Here is a 21,340-nt window from a genome sequence, read left to right as displayed (position 1 = left end):
CAAATAACCAGAAAATGTTGATTTTCATCTTCATATCAAACTATATTATTTACTCAAAATTTTAGATATATAAACATCTACATATGTATATATTCTGTAAGGGGCAGAAATATAACTTAGAAACCGATTCCTTTAAATCAATTTGACATCCACAAAACTATGTTATCTTATCAAAATGTTATATTTCTAAATACCACAAATTAATATTCAAACTGAAAAGCTTTAGCAAGTCTTTACTTGAGGGAAGGAATGAGAAAACTAGAAAAAGAAATGCCTAACTAACTGGCTGTCTAATTGTATGCATTATAGATTTTTTCTGTATCATCCTGAACGGGAAGACTTCTGTATAATGAAATCCATCCAATCTGATAATTCTGTACTGTAGACGTACACGGACATCACACTGTACCCTACTAATTATATAAGGATGTGTTCCTTTCAAATGCATCTAAAGAAAAGAGTAATCCAGCATACACTGAGCCAGCAGTTCATTAGAATTTCAGTTTACAAATATTTTGAACATCTTTAATCAACTTGGTCTTGTTTCATCTCTCTTTAGGCTAATTCTCCATTACACGCACATTTATCCCGTCTTCTCTAGCTTTCAGTTGCTTCCCTGGTCTAATCCTAGTCACAGAATCGATCTGTTTCTTGATGTTCAATTTAAAGCACAAGACAAGATGAGAACCAGAGCCTCAGAGCCTCCTGCAAAGGAAGTCTTGACTGGGGCCGGCAAGATGCCGGAGCACTCCGCAGCAGAGGACTGGGCTCAGTCCCTGGCAATGCACAACAGCAGAACTGAGCCTGGAAGTGCAGCTTCTAATCTAGCCACTTGCGAGTCTGAGGCAGGAGGACTGAAAGTTCAAGGTCTGCCTGGGCAAAGTGAATTTCAGGCCAGCCTGAGCAGCTTAGTGAGCCCATCAAAATGAAGAAGAGAAGACATCAGAGCCGTTCAGTGGGTACGTTCGGCACATGTGAGGCTCTACTTCACTCCTCAGTAGCACAAATACACAAAATAACACAGCCTCACTTATTATTTAACTTCTGTGCCTAAATGTCCTCATTTGCAAATTAAGAACAAAGAAGTCTAGACTCTCTGTGTATGTGGTACCCAGCAGGTAGTAACTTACTGATTGAAAGAATACAGTTTTTCAGCATTGCTGGAGCAGTATAAGCCAAAGACTTAGCACACTAGCCAGCACACTAAGAGTTCACAATGAAAACAGTGTGTCCTATTTCTCCTACTCCTAAACATTTTGGTTTTATTTTCAAAAGGAGTCTGTGGTATTAGTTTAGCCTTGCCGTGTCTCCAGTGCCTTCTCTTGCAGCCTCGCCTTCTGTCTATGGTTTGGGAGCCCCACTCCTCACTACCTTCCTTTTTCTAGCGAGATAGCCAATCTTTGCACTCTTGGCTCACAAAGCCCAGAAAGCCCTACCCAACCACTCTGGCTTTAGTTTCCCTCCCTATCTTCATTTATTTCCTGTCATCTACTGCTGTCTGAGCTTCTGACGAACTTTGTAGATTCTATTCCACCTTTTACCTTGCTATCACTAGCTGGCCCCCAAACAAACAGATGCACACTGCATTTCGTACGAGCTGGGTGGCACAGGTAGGTGAGGGCGCTCTACACTCTACACCGACGATCGGCTTCTTTTCATGCTTTCGCAGCGGGCACCCCCGGCTCAGCAGTCTCTGCAGTGCTTTTACAGGTCCTACAAGGCTCTAAAGGCAGGCTTGAGCATATATGAACAAAAGAATGCATGAACAGGTGTCACTGAAATACTAAGGGCTACTTATTTCCTGTGTCTTTTGTGTTTCCATAACTCAGTGATCCACGTGAGACATCGGAGCGGTCCTCTGCTGCACTGCGCCCAGTGTCCCTTAACTAACGTTTACTGCTCGGTGATTTCCGATAACTGGTATTTTCATAACGTTATGTTTAAAACACATGACTTTCTACGGCAAAAGTGATACTATCAATATATGTAAAACACCAAATATAATTTTAAAATATTCTTACCTAATCCTTTTTGTCCTGGATTCTTTGCAAAATTAAAAGTAAACTGGTAAAAATCCTTAAATCGTCCTGGTTCTTTCAATTCTTGTTCCATCTTGGGTATTTGGGCCTTTAGTTTTTCTATGCTGTCACATCTACATTATAAAATTAAGTTTGCAAATGGTTAACTTTTCACTATAAATTAAAAAAACTTAAGTTAATTATTTCTATGAGGGCTTGCATTTGTTTCCTAGAACTTATTTTTAAAAATCAGATATATGGGATTTCATCTTTTTACATATATTAAGAATGCAGTCTTCCTTAGTCACAGGGGATGTAAGTCCCTCACTGATCCCTGAAACCTTGGTGAGCACCATGCTCAGGTCTATGAGGCTTCTTCTTGCACATATATAGAGCTATATACAAAGTGTAATTTATAAATGAGACAATGAAACATTAATGGGAACTAATAATGAAATAATTACGTGGTAATGAAGATGATACACACGTATTCTCTACCTACGTAAAAGGAAGAGCCTCTGCACATCTTAATTGTTAGCATCTCTGTTCCTGCACTGCTGGACCACTGTGAGATAAAGGACTGGGGTAACAATCGGTAACTGAGCAAACCACTAAGTGACTACCGGACAAGCAGCACACAGAGGGTATGCTGGACAAAGGGACAGTTATTCTTCAGGCAGGACAGCGGGGCTGTTTAAAATCTTACCACTCTATTCAGAATGACGCCCAACTTAAAACTTAGGATTTTTTTTTCTGGAAACTTTCAACTAATAATTTGAGAACACAATCAACTTTGAGTCACTAAAACATCAAAAAAGTCAAGGATGAAAGGTGACTCTTGTCTAGAGTTAGCTTAACGAAGACAATGGATGATGAAAAGTTAGAATTACTACTTCTCAAAGACACTGGCTGGTCCTTTTATATATATCCATTCTCCAAACTCAATACACTGACTTAAAGACTCCACTTCTGCCTCAGTGAATAGATAAGAATGTACACAATTGGTCAGGTGGTGGTGGCATGTGCCTTTAATCCCAGCACTTGGGAGGCAAAGGCAGGCAGATTGCTGTGAGTTCGAGGCCAGTCTGGTCTACAAAGAGAGTTCTAGGACAAGCTCCAAAGTTACACAGAGAAACCCTGTCTCGGAAAACAACAACAACAAAAAGAGCATGCACAGTCAGTCCACAGCCCCTGCTCTCACTGTGATGGGCACTGCCAGCACCGCAGCTAGTCATGGGTTTAGCTTCCAAACGACTAGAACAAGGTCTCTTGCTAAGGAAGCCCTCTTCTTGAAAACTTGCTTTTCATAAATCTTAGCTAAAGCCTGTACTGCCTTCAACCGAATCATTTAAAGCAGGACTGGGGTGTTTTCTCTGTTTACAAAATTGTAAACGAGCTAAAAAGGTCTATGCACTGCATTAGTTTCCTCATAATGATGGAAATGTCTCATTTCTTAAAGATTCTGCAAACAAATCTACCCACTCTCTCCTCTAAACATTTCTGCTTTTTATCTTCCTTCTATATTCTCTATAACACTTCATATTTTATATTAACAGGTCACATTTTATATTATATTCTCCATAAACAGTGATATTGCTTTTCTATAAGTTTTAGTGACATTGTCATAGAGAAGTCCAGCAGGCTTGAGCTGGGTTGGTTCGGCTACAAGACAGAGTTCCAGCACATATTAATTTATTGCCTCTTTCTATTATGCCCCCTTCTCTGCCCTGCTTTATAGTGGTCAGCCACAAACCATTGGGCATTTTTTTTTCTTGCCAGCTCACCCAATGTCAGGGTCAACTGACAGGGCTAAAAGGCCAGGGGAGGAAGGGAAATTTTTACCCAGGTTGCTGTCAGTAGAGGGAAATGGTTTGAGTGTGGGACCGGTCCCAGCCACGTCTACCGGTGGTGACAACTCTGACAGGAACCCACCCACTGGCCTCCAACAGTTCCATTCTGCATGGGTTTGGCTTTTAAGTAGGCACCCTGCCCCTGCAGCCCTGCCTCTCCCCTAGGGACTGAATTCCGGCCTGGCTGGTTCACTTCATGCAGCCCCAGGGGTGCCAAGAGCTATTCCTACCTCTTTACACCCTAGGGTTTTCTTTTACACTTTCTGGGGTCAAATTACTGGTGAGGCATTATCCAGACTGGGCCCAGTTTTCCAGTGCCCCTATGACTCAGTAAGTGGAGTCCTGATTTTAGTCCTGACTGGACTATCACCTGGTTTTATCACCTGTTATGAGTCAGTAAACACTTCCCTCGCAGAAGAGGTAGGCAAAGCAGTTATTGAGACGAAGCCATGCTTGGTTAATATGAGCTTCTTTGTTTTGTTGTATTTTAGAGACAGGATCTCACACTCACAGTGCAGCCCAAGCTGGCCTTGAGCTACTATGTGGCTGAGGACAACCTGAACTCCTGATTCTCTTGCATCTGCCTCTTGAGGTCTGGGGATTCCTGGGCTGCCCACATTGCCCAGCTTTCAGACCTTGACCTATGACTTTTCAATCTACCTGTTAAACACATTCAGCTAAACCAGCCAGCAAAGCACTAAGTAAAGCAAAAAGCATTTAATATCCATTAGTTTTTCATTTCTATATTTTACCAGCTCAGAGCACATGGCCTCAAATTAGGAAATAATGTACTTGCTCATTCACCTTGCTATAAATATTAATGTCAGATAACTTGAATCTTAGTGACTCTCTCCTGGGAACACATTGACTAAAGGACAATGCAGTTACATGAGGCTACAAAATTATACACATATTTGGCACCCCCAGAAAATACCAGGGAAACAACATACTGACTCAAGACTGTTTGTAGGCTAGTAAAAACTTAAATTTCCATCTAAAAACAGATGAAAAGCACTGAGCTCCATCATCCTCACGGCTAGGACCTCATGCCCCATGGAGGGCATATACTCACCCTAACTCTGCCATGCCATCCATGAACTCCCGTTTGGAGAACTCGCACTGTGTGGCTGCCCTGAACTTCCATGCGATGATCAACACACTAATGCTGGCTGGATCGAGGGCCAGATCATCACAGAATTGCTGTATGCCATCGATTCCAATTTTATTTTCATCTTGAGGATCTTTAACAATACCAATACAATAGAAAATTAGTGCCATACTTATGTTATATAGTCATACCAAAAAAAGATACTGCTTTACTTTCTATTTTAAAACAAATCACAATATACCAAAGATATAAAGCAATATTATTTTTATAGATGTTTCCCCATATAATAATCAAAGTCACTACTAAGTGTATAAGGAAGTGTAAAAGTATCAGACATTTAATTTTTAAAAATCTCCCTTCTGTGTGGCACAGGCTCGGAGCCACACACCTTTAGTCCCAGAACTGTGGAGGCAGCAGGGAGATTTCTGTGAGTTCAAGGCCATCCTGGTCTATGTAGTGAGTTCCAGAACATTCAGAGTTACATAATGATCTCTCTCTCTCTCTCTCTCTCTCTCTCTCTCTCTAACACACACACACACACACACAAACCCAGCTCACTTATTCATGTAAAAATGTGAAATATACACAAATAAAATCAGACATGCTGATACAAGGACAAGGGATTTTAGGTCAAAACACTCATACTTTATTTAATCGGGCATTCAAAATTAACAATATTAAATTAGAAAACTTTTTTCTTAAAATGAAACTCATTTTAGTACAATCATTTAAATTCTAGTAAAACTAAAGATACAATTCAATCTTAATCATGACAGTATAAGTTTGATGTTTACAACAGGAAAATCGTAAATTTTTTTTTTAAAGACATATAAAAAAGAAAGAGATTCCCCTACACTGCTACCAAATGCGATCGGCTAAAATATCTAAAGTGTCTGGTGGTGACTCTAGCAGTCACGATGATAAACATCAGGCTGGGTGTGTGGTCCAGTGAGAGCACCTGCCTGGCCTGCATGATGGCAAAGCCCTGGATTTAATTATTAAAATAAATAGAAAAATAAAGCAAGACTTTGGAAGATAAATTATGCGTATAATAGATTCCCATTTGTGGAAAAGTTTGAAAATACCTCTATATATGCCTGCATAAACAAGACATGCATGTATTCATTCTAGGCTATTAAACATAGGCTATCCTCAGAAGAAGAAGGGAAAGTTAACTTTTTCCAACCTTTTCCTTTTTTTCTTTTGCTTTTCCCCCTTTTGGAGATGATCTTACAATTTAGGCCAGACTAACCTTGAACTCTCAATCTGACTGCCTCTGACTCTGAGATATATGTCCAACTATTCAAGTTTTTAAAAGTGTGTGTTATGTTACAAAAAGTTATTATGCAGACTTTCTTAAAACCTGGCTCAGCAAGTTTTACAAACACAAGGTTAGAAAAAACTGCCCCTAACCTTCCATTCTCAGACTCCGTGATGGGGTCAGACCAGGAGGAGACAAGAGCAAAAGAGAGTCATTTCTAGTATCTTCCTAGTCCCGGGCTCTGTCAGAACTCCACTGCACTTGCTCCAGGCTCCGGAGCTGCCATCTCAGAACAAGCCTTTAACTCGGGAGAATTTGCTCAAAACATTTAACATATGACACTCACCTTTGTATCTATTGTAAAGTTGTTCTAACTTCTTCCTGTCCAATGATCCTTTTACACTCTCCCGTATATAAAGTTCTGGATTTTGAAAAAAATTATCTGTTGCAACATCTAACTTCCAGTCATTTTGAGAAAGACAACTCACAGCAGTTTTTTCACTAGATTGTGTGAAGATCATAAACTGACGAACTTTATCCTTCTGCGATGATTTCAACTTGTTCTACGAGAACCAGAAAACAAACTGAAACTGTGTAAAATCACACATCACTACACATTTCAATGTATCTAAGTTGTCGCCATTAGGAAAGTTTTTTTTCACAAAGCATGAAAGCATTTTTTTAAAACTTACTTGTGATGTCATTAATCAGCACGACAATTTAAAAGTATCAGAAGCACAAGGTGTGGCACAGTTCTGGAAAAGTAGCTGGTGTTGACAGAACAAGAGTACTCAGCCTCCTTTTCTAAGAGGACACACAGGCAGAGACAAACCCCCATGGGAAGGAGAGAACCAGCGCTCAGTTCAGCACTACCTGCCCGAGTGTGTGCTATTTTCACCAAATGCAGGAAGGTGATAGAGTAGGAATAGCCTACATTTCTCTTACATGGTGTTTAGAAACTATAGAATTCTTACTAGGATCCCCTCAAATAAGTAGAAATCTATACCACTTAGATACTTCTTTTTAAAAAGTTCTTTTAATTATAGTGTGTGTGTGTGTGTGTGGGCGCGCGCGTGTGTGTGTACGCACATACTTATGGGCACACACACATGTCAAGATACTAATGTGGAGGGCAGAAGACAATTTGCAGGAGTTGGTTCTCCCTTCTCCCATATATGTCCTAGGGATAGAAGTCAGGCCGCAGACTTGGCGGCAGGCAGTACCTTTGCCAGCTGAGCCATCTGGCTGGTCCCGGAGACACTTCTCACTAAGAGCATCTTCTGTTTCCCTACAAGGAATCATCTCTTTTTCTTTGCTTGTGCCTAAGAGGCCTCAAGTTTTCACTTGCCCTACACTGACAAGGATTCACTTCTCTGACTTAAACCCAAATAATGAGACAGGGCCACCAGGCTCTCCACTGTCTCCTGCTGTCAAAGACTGCTCTCCCTTCGCACTCAAGCCAGCCTCCTGGGCAAGGCCCACTGCACTCTTCCTCCTTTCAAGTCCCAATTCTGTTTTCTCAACAAAATACTTGGGCTCCTCTAATGCTACCATGTCCACAGAGGGTCAGACACATTAAAGATACAGTGTTGTCTTTTAAGCAACACCACTAAGACCCCTAAAGCTCTGACCTGACCCAGACTGACCTTCCCAAACCCAACCTCTGACTGAACACGAGCAAACCTGGCTAAGTTCTTTGCTCACAAAGCTCACCCAGTTGTGTAGGAGAAATGAGGGAACAACAAAAGTAGCCTTGCAACCTCTTGTCCTGGTAAAGTTTCTAGGAATCTCCCTGCTTGGTGGATATTTAAGAAGCTTTTGAGAATCTCGGAGGGACTATCAAAGGTACTATTATCACTGAGAAAATAAGGCTGCAAAAATCAGGTATAAAAACAAACTCTCTTTCTTGGAACACGAAATACGTTTATGCCAAAGAGCCTCCTCATCTGCCACTCTCTCCTCTCTTGGCAAAGGTCAATGTTTGAAGTTACAGATGACAACCTCAGCCACTATCCTCCACTCAAACAGAAACTGTAAAATATAACAGCTTCCCTTCACTGATAACCCTACCCTTAGATACCACCCAAAGTATAGTATAGCTCAGTGGTTCTCAACCTGTAGGTCACGACCCCTTTGACTAATCTCTAGCTTTGAAAATTTTACATTACAATTCATAACAGTAGCAAAATTACAATTACAAAGTAGCAACAAAATAATTTTCTGATTGGGGTCAGCACAACATGAAGAAGTGTACTAAAGGGCCGCAGGCTGAGAACCACTGCCCTAGCCTGTCACGTGAGATGCACCTCTCAAAGATCCAGGATCATTCCTATCTTTGAAATGTACTATTCAATGGCAATCCCAATGAAATGACCAAAAAGGAAATAATTTAAATCCCTGAAAGTTCATTAACTGAAAGGAAACAAGAAACCATTTGTGTTTCAACCTTGGAGATGATTCTGAAGCACAGCATACTTTCTCCCTAGAAGCACAGGTCTGACACACTCATACCCTTTAAAGTGGCTGAGTGTCACTGTGATCACCACCGCCACTGTATAACGTCGAAAGTGAACCTGGAAACTACTTTTGAATTAACCCTGATTGACTTCTTGAGTAGCTCCTCTACTCCCCACCCCCATTCTTCTAGAGTTGGAGATGGCAAGACAGTCTGCCTTATCTGGGATTTTAACCTAACAGTATTGAGCCCAGTACACTGTTCCCTGCTGAAGACGGAAACTTAAAAGCACAGCTTAAACTACTTCTACAAGCCAAGACTCGTTCACCTGCGTTAGAGACTTCCTGATGGAAAGCTAGATACTGGAAGACAGAGGGGAAATAAATCACTGTCTAGTCCAACTAAGCAACATTACATTAACTACTTAACTCATGTCATATCACTCAGTTTTAAATGCAGTAACTATTTTGTCTGGGTCAATTATAAACTTTTAGTCTGTGGGGAAACAAACACTTTCTTCAAAAGCAACTAGTTGCCCATTTGTAACCTCATAAATGACTGGGCAGCACCTGGCAAAGGCCTGACAGAGCGACATGGCGCCCGGTCCCTGCCTGCTCCTGCAGCGTCTAATAAGCACCTCCACCTCTGGGATGGGCTGTCACCTTCCTCTCATTTCCCTCCAGGACGGTCTGCAGAACACAGGGCTCTCCTAGGCAAACTACACTGGCCCTATGCTCAAGCTGGGTAGAACCCTAACATGCCCATCCCCCTTTCCCAGGCCACACAAGTGGTATTGGGCAAGGTGTCCTAATTCCAAGGGAGAGTGGCATCAAAAGTCAGCCAACCTCAGGAGTAGGGTCACTAGATTAAGCAGAGCATTACCGAGAAGCAGGAGACAAGAGGATGGATTAAAATAAAAAACTGAAGAGGAAGAAAAAGCAGATTTTTCTTTCTTAAAGTTGGTTTCTGGAGACAGGGTTTCTCTGCGTAGCCGTGGCTGTTCTGGAACTCATTCTACAAACCAGGCTGGCCCCAAACTCAAAGCCCCCTGCCTCTGCCTCCTGAGCGCTGGGGTTAAAGGCTTGCGCCACAACGCCTGGGTGTAGGTTTTCTATTTAAAAGCTAATGGAGACCTTTTTCCATGAGATGGCTTCCAAGACTTGGCAGTAATTTCCTTTACTACATTTTAAAAATGACTACAACAGCTGGGCGGTGGTGGCGCACGCCTTTAATCCCAGCACTCGGGAGGCAGGCGGATCTCTGTGAGTTCGAGACCAGCCTGGTCTACAAAAGCTAGTTCCAGGACAGGCTCCAAAACCACAGAGAAACCCTGTCTTGAAAAAAAAAAAAAAAACCCACTATAACAGAGTGGCTGGGAAGTGGGATTAAGTAGTACAACCTTCAAACCTCATGTGTTACAGTCACTTGGACATGACCGAGTTTTCAAGAAAAGTCAAGAGTAGTAAGCATGCAAGGACATGCAATACTCAGGCCGTGTTAGAAAGAAAGGGGGGGGGGGGAAGAAGTTTCATAATCTAAACAACAAAATTCATCTATTTTCTTTACAAAATAAAAAATGCCTAGACTGTGAACACATGCCTCTTTGTACTTAAATCTTCCCTCCTATTTTAGCTCAATAAATTCAAATATTAAGTTAAAAAAAAAACTTTCCCAGGAAGATGGTGTGTCTCAGTAGTCAAAGTACATACAAGTTTAATTTCCAGAACCAAAATAAGTAGTTTATCTGAAAAACCTCAAATATAGTGTTTTGGATCTAGCCAAGCACATTTGACCACTGAACTAACAAAACAGTGACTAGATTAGCAGCACAGCAAAACTTAATAATGACAGGAAAGTCTTCCTATCGTGTTCCCCAAGAAAAACCATGTATATGGAAAATGACCTCCTGCCAACTAACGCCTCAAATTTTCAAAACAGAAGTAACTTTACTGAGGAAGTAGTACTTGTGAGAGAAAAAAAACGATTCATTCATTTATTTTCACCCACAAGTCCATCTTCTTACCTTACCCCTAAGCTTCAACTTCAATCTCAACTCCAGAAAGACACTCAGGTCTACAGTTTCAAAGAAATTCCTTTTTTAAAGGTGAGTCTGAGCGTTTTCCTGCAGGCGTGCATGCGCAAGTGCCCACAGAAGGTGGATGGGGAGGGCATCAGATCTGCTGGAACAGACCACAGTGAGCTCTCATGCAGTACCTAATCTGCAGGAGTACCTAATCTCTGACATCCTGAGCCACCTCTCCAGCTCTGAAATTACCTCTTGAAATGCAATTCTAGTTAGCTAATACCTACTTCACAAAAGTCGATGTTTCAAAATCTCAGAATGTCTTAATGAGGCCAGGTAGAATGCACAGAGGCAGGTCTACTGTGAGTTCAGGTCAGCCTGGTCTACATAGCGAGTCTCAGGCCAGCCAGAGCTAGTTAGTGAGATTCTGACTCAAAATAAAACAACCTTAACGGTCATGTGTCACTTTCACTAAAAGCTCTATGTATAATAGATGCCACTGAGATGGCTCAGCCTGTAGAGACACTTGCCACCAAGTCTGATGACCCACGTTCAGTCCCCAAGACCCAGATGAGTAGAGAGAGAAAACTCCCACAAGTTGTTCCAACTTCCAAAGGTGCACTTCGGCACATATGCACCCCACACATAAATACACAAATGTCATACCTTTTTTCAAGCTGTGTGGCTAATGTGATTAGCATTTTTAAATTCCTATGAGATTTATAAGAGCTAGCTTTAGTCTAGCAAACTATGTATTCTCATGGAAGACGGAGTCTGCTATAGACACAGTCCAGTGTTACCCGTACCCAACCACTCAACCGGCCTTCCCACAGATCACAGGTCAAGAGGGCAGGAAAAGTCAATTCCATGAGGTGACCCTGCTGCAACAGAACACTTTCACCTTGGGACAAAGTTCTACTCCAGGGAAGTCAGGCTAAGAGAAGAGTAAACTGCCCATGTCTTTTCCTTCGGTTGTAAAGGCACACAGTTTGTCAAAACTGAAGCGTCTCCTCTCAGATCTACCTGGCAAGATATCCATTCCACCCATAGAAAACTAATCTCTGCTGCAGCAAACAAAGTTTTCAGTTCTAGGCAATTAACTTGGATTAATTTAACTTTAACTTGTACATAGTAAGAATTTTTATAGGTCCATAAATTAAGCAAGAATAATGGAGGGGGGACAAAACAAAATTATTTAAAAGGCAAATGAAAAATGATCATAATTTAAAACTAACAGCTTGTACTTATTTAAGCTACTGCTGTGTGTCAGACCTTACACTAGCCAATTTTTCTTTTCTTTTTTGAGAGGCAGAAGGTGGGGGAACCATGGAGAAAAAACAGGATCTCCCTTTGTGGCCACAGGCTAGCCTGAAACTTGAGAGATAGTCTTGCCTCAGCTGCCCAAGCTGGGTTTGGAGGCAACAGACCATCATGACTTATATATAACAACAGACCATCATGACTTATATATAACAACAGACCATCATGACTTACATACAACAACAGACCATCATGACTTACATATAACAGACCATCATGACTTACATACAACAACAGACCATCATGACTTACATACAACAACAGACCATCATGACTTACATACAACAACAGACCATCATGACTTACATACAACAACAGACCATCATGACTTATATATAACAACAGACCATCATGACTTACATATAACAACAGACCATCATGACTTACATACAACAACAGACCATCATGACTTATATATAACAACAGACCATCATGACTTACATATAACAACAGACCATCATGACTTACATACAACAACAGACCATCATGACTTACATACAACAACAGACCATCATGACTTACATACAACAACAGACCATCATGACTTACATACAACAACAGACCATCATGACTTATATATAACAACAGACCATCATGACTTACATACAACAACAGACCATCATGACTTACATACAACAACAGACCATCATGACTTACATATAACAACAGACCATCATAACTTACATATAACAACAGACCATCATGACTTACATACAACAACAGACCATCATGACTTACATATAACAGACCATCATGACTTACATACAACAACAGACCATCATGACTTACATACAACAACAGACCATCATGACTTATATATAACAACAGACCATCATAACTTACATATAACAACAGACCATCATGACTTACATATCACAACTCTGAAGAGAGGCCTCACTGGGCCCACCTTACAGGAAAGGAAAACAAGGTTCAGGGTAGGATCTACACTCACTCAAAAGAGCAAAGCCAGTACCCTTCAAAGAATGCAGTCTTTCCATTATTCTACACACATGGTCATGGGAAATGAAAACAAAGGTTTCAAAAGTGCAGCCACTGACTCAGCAGAAAGTGCAGGGAAGGGGGGCAGCATTCTTCATCTACTTTAACAGAACTGACTTTTCCCTTCTCAAGTCAAATATCAGTATTCTAACTACAACCGCCATTTAAACACTGGCTCCCCATCTAGTCCCCAGGCTAACACAGGGACTGGGATGGAACATCTATTTAGGGCTTTGCTGGGGGAGTAAGGGGATAGGTTATTTTTAAGACAAGTAATAAAACAAGATGAAAAGTATATTTATGGCTCCATGGCAGTCTGTTTTTAAACAGATGACAATCTATAGTTTTAATGAAGAAACAGAAAGACCTACAGCTACTGGAAGTCATGGTTTCCTTTTCAATGAAAAGGCTTGACGCAAAAAATATAAACAGGTTTTGGCCAGAACAACTTCCACCACTAAGCTACAACAATCACAACTCTCAGGATACTCTTTTGCATTCCAATCTGCAGTGCAGAACTATGACCAATGAGTTACGAGGCCCGTGCAGCTTATCACTCATTCTCCGCACCATGAATACTAGTTTACATCATCGAAGAGGAGGCAGAAGTGGAGAATGCTGTGCAGTTACTATGCACAATGACACAATCAGAAAGTACATCTATGGCATTCAAAATGGCTCCAGAAAATGCTCCTCACGGGTTTGTTGTAGTTGTTGTGGTTTGAGCAGGGCCTTCCTCATATTGGAGCCCAGGCTGGCCCAAGACCTCTCACCATTTAACATTGAGTAGCCCTGAATTCACAACAATCCTGTCCCGTCCTCTCCACTGCCAGCAGAGGCATGCCCAAACACACCTGATCCTCACGAATTCTCAACAAGTGTTCTATTCATAGACATTTGAACAATTTTCTCTTCATTACTCCTCAATTGCTAAGTTAGTTAAAAGATGCTTGTTGTTGAAAATGGAATAATGTCTTGATTTTCTACAAAAAGTGTTTGACTACTTAAAAGTTTTGCTAATTTCTAGTGTGATGCGGTAAGAAGACAGAAACAAGTTCCTTTAATTTTACTTTTGTTGGTCACTTTTCAATTAATCTTCGCTAGCTTATGACTTGACCATTGAACAAGCAGTCCTAACAGGTTGCTCTCCCTAGCTTATGGCATTACTATTAAACAAGCAGTCCTAATAGGTAACTTTGCTCTTCAAGCTGAGCGTAATGATTACTTCCCCAGCCACCTGAGAAGCCAAAACTGCCCATCAGGGCCCAGGAGGTGGAGACTGGCCTGGGCAATCTCACCTCAAAAAGAAACAAATTGCTTTTCCCTTTTCATAAACATTTTTCTATTGAAAAATTCTAAAACAACAAAAACCCAAAGAACTGTGAATTTTGAAAGTTTCACAGGTAACTACAATGCCTAGCATTCAAGAACCAATCAGTATTTGTTTCATAAAAAGTAGAATCTTTTTATGAATTTTAAGATTTCTTATCTACTCAAATTTTAAGCAATACACTAATAATGTAATAACTACTCTAAATGTGAGATAGGGACTGCTCCTGTGTACTACACACAGCTAAGGATGACCTTGAACTTCTGACCCTCTTGTCTAGGCCTCTAGGGTGCTGGGATTACAGGCATATGCCACCATGGCTAGCTTATATAATGGTGGGAGGAAACCTAGGGCTTTATTCAAGTACTCTACCAGTCCTCCAGCCCCTTAAGTGTTTATTAAAACTAAAACATACCAACCTAATAAGGGGACAGGTTGTATAGACTTCAGCAACTGATCACTACCTCAGTGAGGGAGTCAAAAGTATAGTTGGATATAATTCTTTAGAAAATGACTATTTGAGTAAATCTCTTAAATGTTTACAGTGCAGACCTGCAGTTTAATGTAGATATACATCTAGGCAAAACACCATTGGATAAACAACAAAAATGATAAATCATTAAAAATGTTTAAATCATAAAAGTAGTGAAAGATGGCTCTGGAGGTGCTTTATCTTGGCTGAGGGGTACAAACCTAAAGTAGCAAGGTAAATAAGTCATTTAACTACTCAACAACTTGTTTCTGTCCACACAGCAATTCAATCCTATTTTGAATTATTTCTCTTCATCATGGCTGACTCCACCATGGCCTCAACACCGCCTAGTGCTATTTATGCTTTTATTGTTGGGTTGTTAGCTTTGAGGTAGGGTCTTACAGTATAGCTCTGGTTGTCTCTGAACTCATTACTTTGCCCAGGCTGGCTTTGACCCCCACTTGTGACGTCCTGCCTTAACCCCCTGCGTGCTGGGATTACAGGTACCACCATACCCACAACCTTACATCCTGTAATTCAAAGAGATTTTCTTGGGTGGAAGGTGTAGCACATTGGTAGAGTACTTGTCTACCATGCACAAGCCCCTGAGCTGGCCCTCGGCACCTCAGAGCTGTGTGTGAAAGGGGCTGCGTCAAATTTCCTCTATGGACGCGCAACCTAAGAGACCATACTAAAGATACTCAAACGAGTCCTGTTCTCTTACAACTTAAGAAAAACAAAACCCATACTTAGTTCATTTTATTTCCAATGTTTTACACCAAAGGGTTTTAATTTTAAATTACATATTTAATGCTTACATCAGACCATTTGATTTAACATAGAAGCAACTTAGTTGCATTCAATATAAGAAACTAGCCAGAGATTCCATATCAGTAATGAAATATTACTTGATTTTTCTTTCTCTCTTTTTTTTGTAAAGGGAAAACTGAGGGCTAGAGTCAGGACCATGTCTGTAATCCCTGCTCTTTCCATTCTAGCTCTTCACTTTGCTCCAGTCTCCCAGAACCACCAAGACAGTTGGCAGCTGTGCTGCCTACTCCACAAGTAGGAATAGGAATACACAGCTATAAGCTGTTCTGTTCAATAAGTCTCAATTTCTTCTCTCCTCCAAGGCCACTTTTCTGCATATCGTCATAGATGTATATACGAATCACCAAAACATCCAACAACTTAAAAAAAATTTTTTTAAAAACTAACCCAAAAACAGCTAGAGGAAAATTTTGTATTAAACATTATATAGTGAAACAGAATTCAAAACTTTGTATACATTAGCTACACAAGAAAAACTTTAGCCAGCTGGTGGTCCCAGCACTCAGGGAGGCAGAGGCAGGTGGATCTCTGTGAGTTCGAGGCTAGCCTGGTCTACAGAGAACTCCTGCCTCAAAAAACAAACAAAAAAAAAAAAGAAAAGAAAAAGAAAAAAAGAAAAAACTGTGAGAGTCTTGTAGGTAAAAGACTAAAAATACATTGTAACAGGATACCTGAGACAAAAAGAAACGCCATCATAGAAATATAAGTCTGGTTATCTTAACAAGTTCACCAAGGCAAAAGCCAAGCTCTCCCTCCCTCCACTCTGGTGGCCTCCAGCTACCTGTCTCACAAACCCTTCTCCACCCTACTTCTGCGAGGCTTATTTTCTCGACCCCAGTTAGCCTAAGTTCTCTCTCCTCAGTGGGGCAGACACTATTTTGCTATTTTGTATCCCCACTTCCACCGCAAGGTATGTGTCTAATCATGAGCTGCCTTAGTGTCTTTTCCCCAGAACACTTAGCACCTTGGAAACAGTAGTGGGGAGATATATACAATGTTTCCTTCTTGACTTCCCCTAGATTTCTGTCTGACATTCCAGGTTTCTGTCATGGATGTAGATAAATCTCAAGGTTTAAATACTACGAGGAACATAGCAGATACCTAACCGACGCCAAAAGCAGCCAGGCCCTCCTTTCCTTGAGGTTATACAGAAGATGCGCAACAAATTCCAAAGAACAACCCACAACGGATTTACATATTGCATTTTTAGGACCTGAATTTGCAGAAAATATACATTTCAAAGTCCATATACTTTAAAGTAATTAAAAACAGTAATTGACTACCCATTAATTTTAATTTTGCTACTAACATATTTATAATACTTATTTTCCTATCTAGTATCATCTAATCTCAAATGCAATTTTCAGCCACTTTTCTAGATTTCATTTCTAGTCGATTTTAAAAACTTATTTACATGCACCACAAATACCAGGAAATGACAGCCTGGGAAAACAGTTACATTTTTGTAACCATCTTACAAACTTGAACCTCAAAACCCTGAGCCTCCATTTCTTCTTTTGTAAAGGGGAGGAGACAAGCCAGATGATTTCCTAAGACACTACAGGTCTAAAGTTTGACAGTCATTTATAGAAATCAAATAGGTCACACAATCTACATATATTTTGCACACTTAAAAAATCATTAGAACCATAAAGTTATTAAACTCAGCAGAACTTTAGAAGTTAAGGAACCCAGTCTTTCCCAGTCTTAGAAGGAAAAACTCAGATGTTTTGAATACTTCTTAAAATACACTGGCCTATCAGGCCCTGCCTAGGTTTGCTCCCCAGCTCCGGGTTATTTTTGGTCTCTCTGTGAGTGTGAAAGACAGGTAACTTAATTTTTTTCCTTATAAAAACATATTCCATCTTTTATGTCTTTCATGTTGTAGAAATTAGCTGTGGTTCACCTACCAAAAACAAAACAAAAAAAAAAACACCTAACAACCTAAAACTGTACCAAGAAAAAACTATAAATTTATAATGAAATACACTTACTGTTAGATTCTTAGGGGCCCGTGTTTACTTTCTAAACTAACATGATGATACCGAGTTACCTAAAAATGAGTTAAGGCATAGAAAGTGCTTTAAGTTAAGGACATCTTATCACAACCAGTACGACTGCATGACTTATGGCTAAGTTCCAAAATGAGCCAATTTAATATTAACCAAAGGGACAGAAGGCTACAAGCCCAAACCCAAAGTGAGCTCTCATCTAAACAGCAAGAATCCTACGTTCCCAGTGAACACAGGCAGGTACTGGATTTGAGGGGAATCTGAAGGGTGCTGTCGGAGGAAGCTACAGACACCGCCTTGGTAAGTGTTCATCGGAGACCGGGAGACCCGCACGCACTTCCTTATGTCAGCCAGCTACAAGCACCTTAGTAAGAGAGTGCAAACTAAGAGTTCAGGGGTGATGTCCAAGGCCTGTACAAAAAGAAACTGCAGACACTCTGTTGGGTCTTTGGACTTACACTCTAATCTCAATCCAAACACTTAACCAGTAATCTACAGGAAAGCCTTCTTACAAACACAAAGTTTTACGAACTTTGCACAGAAGAGAAATCTTGGATATGTAGGACCAAACCACACAATCAATACATGAGACCAAAGCAGCCGGAGGCTGGGGCCACATAAGTGTCACTGAGCGAAAACAACCCCCACAAACTGAAGACTGGGAGCACACACACACCCTCCTCCCCAAAGAGGCCCTTCTGCTCTCCGGAGCAAAGGAACCCCAATCACCTTTACAATTCACCCAGCAGCCTGCCCGGAACTCCAACAAGGTGTGACTGTATACTTCCAAACTGAAAAACAGTGTCCAGCAGCGCCAGGTACTTAATGACAAAGGAGTCAGCTCACTCCAGCGTCTTCCAGCTTCCGTGACTTTTTCTCACCCGAACAAAAACCAGGAGGGGAGCAACTTGACAAACTGTTTTTTAAGAATCACCAATGGCCCCTAACTGCTATAATAAAGCAATTACTCCTCCCACCCCAAGCACACAGAGCGGGCGCTCGGAAGGCAGCAGGTCTCGGGTCCCCCGGCTGCACTTCCGTCCGCAGCCCGGAGCCTCCCCGTCCTCTCGCTGGGACCGAGCCTCTGCCGAGCCACCCCAACTCCCGGGCGCCCGGCGCCAGCGCGTCCGGACGGGGAAGGCCGACGCCGGCTCGCCAGGGCCGGCCGCACCGAGGGGCCCGGCCGGGACCAGGCAGTGCCGGGCCCGCTGCCCAGGCGCCACCCGGCCGCACAATGGGGCGCGGGCCGTCCCCCAACGCCTCCGCGCCCGGCGCCCGGCCCCGCTCCGGCGACTAGGCCCCGCCGCGCTCCGCTGCCCGGCCCTCGCGTAGCGGCGGCGCCGGGAAGGGACCGGCCGAGTCGGGCGCCGGGGGAGCAGTGGTAGGGGAGCGCGGGCGGGTCGGGGGCCCGGGCCGGGCGGCACGGCGCCGCGGTGCCTCACCATGTTGGTGTCCTCCGGACCTCTCCCCTCCTCCTCCGGCTCCGCAGCGAATGGACGGCGGCGGCGGCGGCGGCGCCTCTCACGGGCTCGCCGGGCTCCCGCTCATGCGCAGTGCGGCGGCCCGCGGAGCGGCCGGGCCGCGGGAGGCGGAGGGCGCGGGCCCCGGGGTGGGCGGCCTGGCCTGTCGGCATCCGTGGCGCGAGCGGCCGGGCGGCCGGGTCGCCGGGGCTGAGGCCACGCGCCGAGACCCGCGCGGCGGGCGAGCAGGGTGCCGGCCGGTGCGTCGGCTCCCGAGACGGCGGGGCCCTGCCTGCGCCCCCCACTCAGGGCGCCCAGGTCACGGCCGCGTCCTGTCCGCCGTGCGCTCCTAATAGCTCCACGTTGGAGTCCCCTGGTAAGTTTTGGGAAGAATCCGGGAGACTTTTGCACCTAGAGTCACTGTCATCATGGTGGACTGTCCAAGCTCGACCTAGCCTGGCTTCTGAGCCGCGGTCCAGAGGACGCGTGTGTGCAGCAAGGAGAAGAAAACACAGTGCTCCCTGCAGAGGAAGGAAATAAAACAGCAAGTACGGCACTTTAAAAAAAAAAAAAGCTGTTGTAGATTGCCCAGGTTTGTGTATGTCACCCAACAGTACCATCCGCTTCTTCATCACCAACATGGGTCTCCCTTCCAACACCAGATCAGCCCTAGAAGTTAACAGCCTTCCAAGTTCCTACTAAAGAACGGTTTTGTGACACTCCTCAAGGCCTCCCACTACTGCTTAGACCTAACCACGTGTTGGGAGCTCCCAGAGCCCCGCAGAGGCAGAGCTTTGGCGCTCCACACCTGTCCCTCATTCTTTCCATTAGCATGTGTGTGCTGATGCTACCCGCTCTTGCAAGGGCCTGAGAAAATAACACGGAGCAGGCGTGAAACTGGATCACACCTGTGGATATTCGCTAGGAACTCAACCTTGTGACCTAAAATATTAACGAAGACTGCCTCTTGCCGCACTCCGTTAGACCTTATTGCAGCTAGAGCCTGTAGGTTTGCCTAAAGCTCTTTTTTCCTAAGTGCCACCTCCAAGGGACGATGCTTAGTTCCACATGACCTCCTTCTCTCCTGCATTTAAACACTTCCTCCTGGAATCTCCATCATTTTCCATGACTTGGTTTACTTCTAGTCTCCCCTCCCCTTGAACATTCGCTGCTAGCTAAACTCTGGCTCTCAGTGATGCGTTTTTCAGAACCAATCCTGAATCTCTTCATGTATTGTATTCCTAGACTCCTGTCCATATCCCCAGTTAGTCCGAAATCTTGACTGAAATCCTGCAGCGGTGGATCACAAAGACACATTCCGTGCATTCTACAGACTAAGTCAAAGCCCTACCCCAAACCTCCTTTCCCCCCTGCTTTTTCATCATGCGATCTAAATATCAGAACCTTCCACAGTGGCTCAACCTCATTTCCCTTAGCCTGCCAATTTTATCACATCAACAATCCTGCACTCTACCTCTGTCTCTATCTCTCCTCAGTAGTCTCTCTCCGTCGTCCCTTTTGAGATGGTAGGGGTCTGAGCGTGTAGCCCAGGCTAACCGCTAACAGTTCTGCTGAGCTGCCGAGAATTCCAGGCCTGTGTGCACCCCTGCTCCATCTTCTCTATGCTTCGCCTTCTGTGCCGGAGTCCGGCTGCAGTGCACCTTCTCCGAGAACTATCCTAGCCTGAGCCTCTCTGGAGTCAGAGGGGTTTCCTCCCTCATCCTCCCGCTGCCTTTGTCATGACTCTCCACAAATGCAGCTCGTATTTCTGTGTTTGCCTGCTAAGCATGATACTTCATGTTTCCTGGCTTGATCTTATTTTATTTTGTCCCTGGCACACTAGCCAACAGAATGAGGGCTCCCCATGTATCAGATCCGAGCTATGTCCATTTTGTAGGGAGCACCAAAGCACAGAGTAAATAATGTGCCTAAGGTTACACAGCAAGCAATAGAGCTAGGACTTAAACTCAGACAATTTGTTTATAATGTGTTCTCTTAATTACAACAGTTTATTTTTTACTCTGGGCTTCTGCAATTGGGGCATCTTGTTTTGTGTTTCTATACCTCCCCTCCCCCCCCAGTGTATACTGTTGGATTTGACATCCTCTGATAATCATTTGCCTCTGGACAGGGGCAGAGACCTGATCACATGCATCTTTGAGGTAATTTTGTTTTGCTTGTATGTGGAGTCAGTGATGCCG

General features: G+C 43.0%; 1 protein-coding gene across 2 annotated transcripts in view; it reads right to left on the bottom strand.

The window, feature by feature from the left end:
• Dcun1d1 (defective in cullin neddylation 1 domain containing 1) overlaps positions 1-19,603 on the bottom strand; it is a 29,368-nt gene extending 9,765 nt beyond the window's left edge. Inside the window, exons 1-4 of one of the 2 annotated variants that reach the window (XM_075950770.1) lie at positions 19,122-19,603; positions 6,584-6,800; positions 4,941-5,109; positions 2,022-2,152 (exon numbers count right to left, since the gene is read on the bottom strand). In XM_075950770.1, coding sequence (XP_075806885.1) covers positions 2,022-2,152; positions 4,941-5,109; positions 6,584-6,800; positions 19,122-19,124 — 520 coding nt within the window. In that variant the 5' untranslated portion in view covers positions 19,125-19,603. Of the gene's footprint in view, positions 1-2,021; positions 2,153-4,940; positions 5,110-6,583; positions 6,801-18,408; positions 18,855-19,121 lie in introns of those variants that run through there. The other variant, XM_075950771.1, reaches the window with a different exon arrangement.
• Positions 19,604-21,340: the final 1,737 nt, after the last annotated feature.

The sequence above is a fragment of the Microtus pennsylvanicus genome, chromosome 16 (assembly GCF_037038515.1).
Source record: "Microtus pennsylvanicus isolate mMicPen1 chromosome 16, mMicPen1.hap1, whole genome shotgun sequence".
NCBI classification, from domain to species: domain Eukaryota; kingdom Metazoa; phylum Chordata; class Mammalia; order Rodentia; family Cricetidae; genus Microtus; species Microtus pennsylvanicus.
The sequence above is the reverse complement of the archived record's forward strand: the minus strand, read 5'-3'. Positions and strand labels throughout refer to the sequence as shown.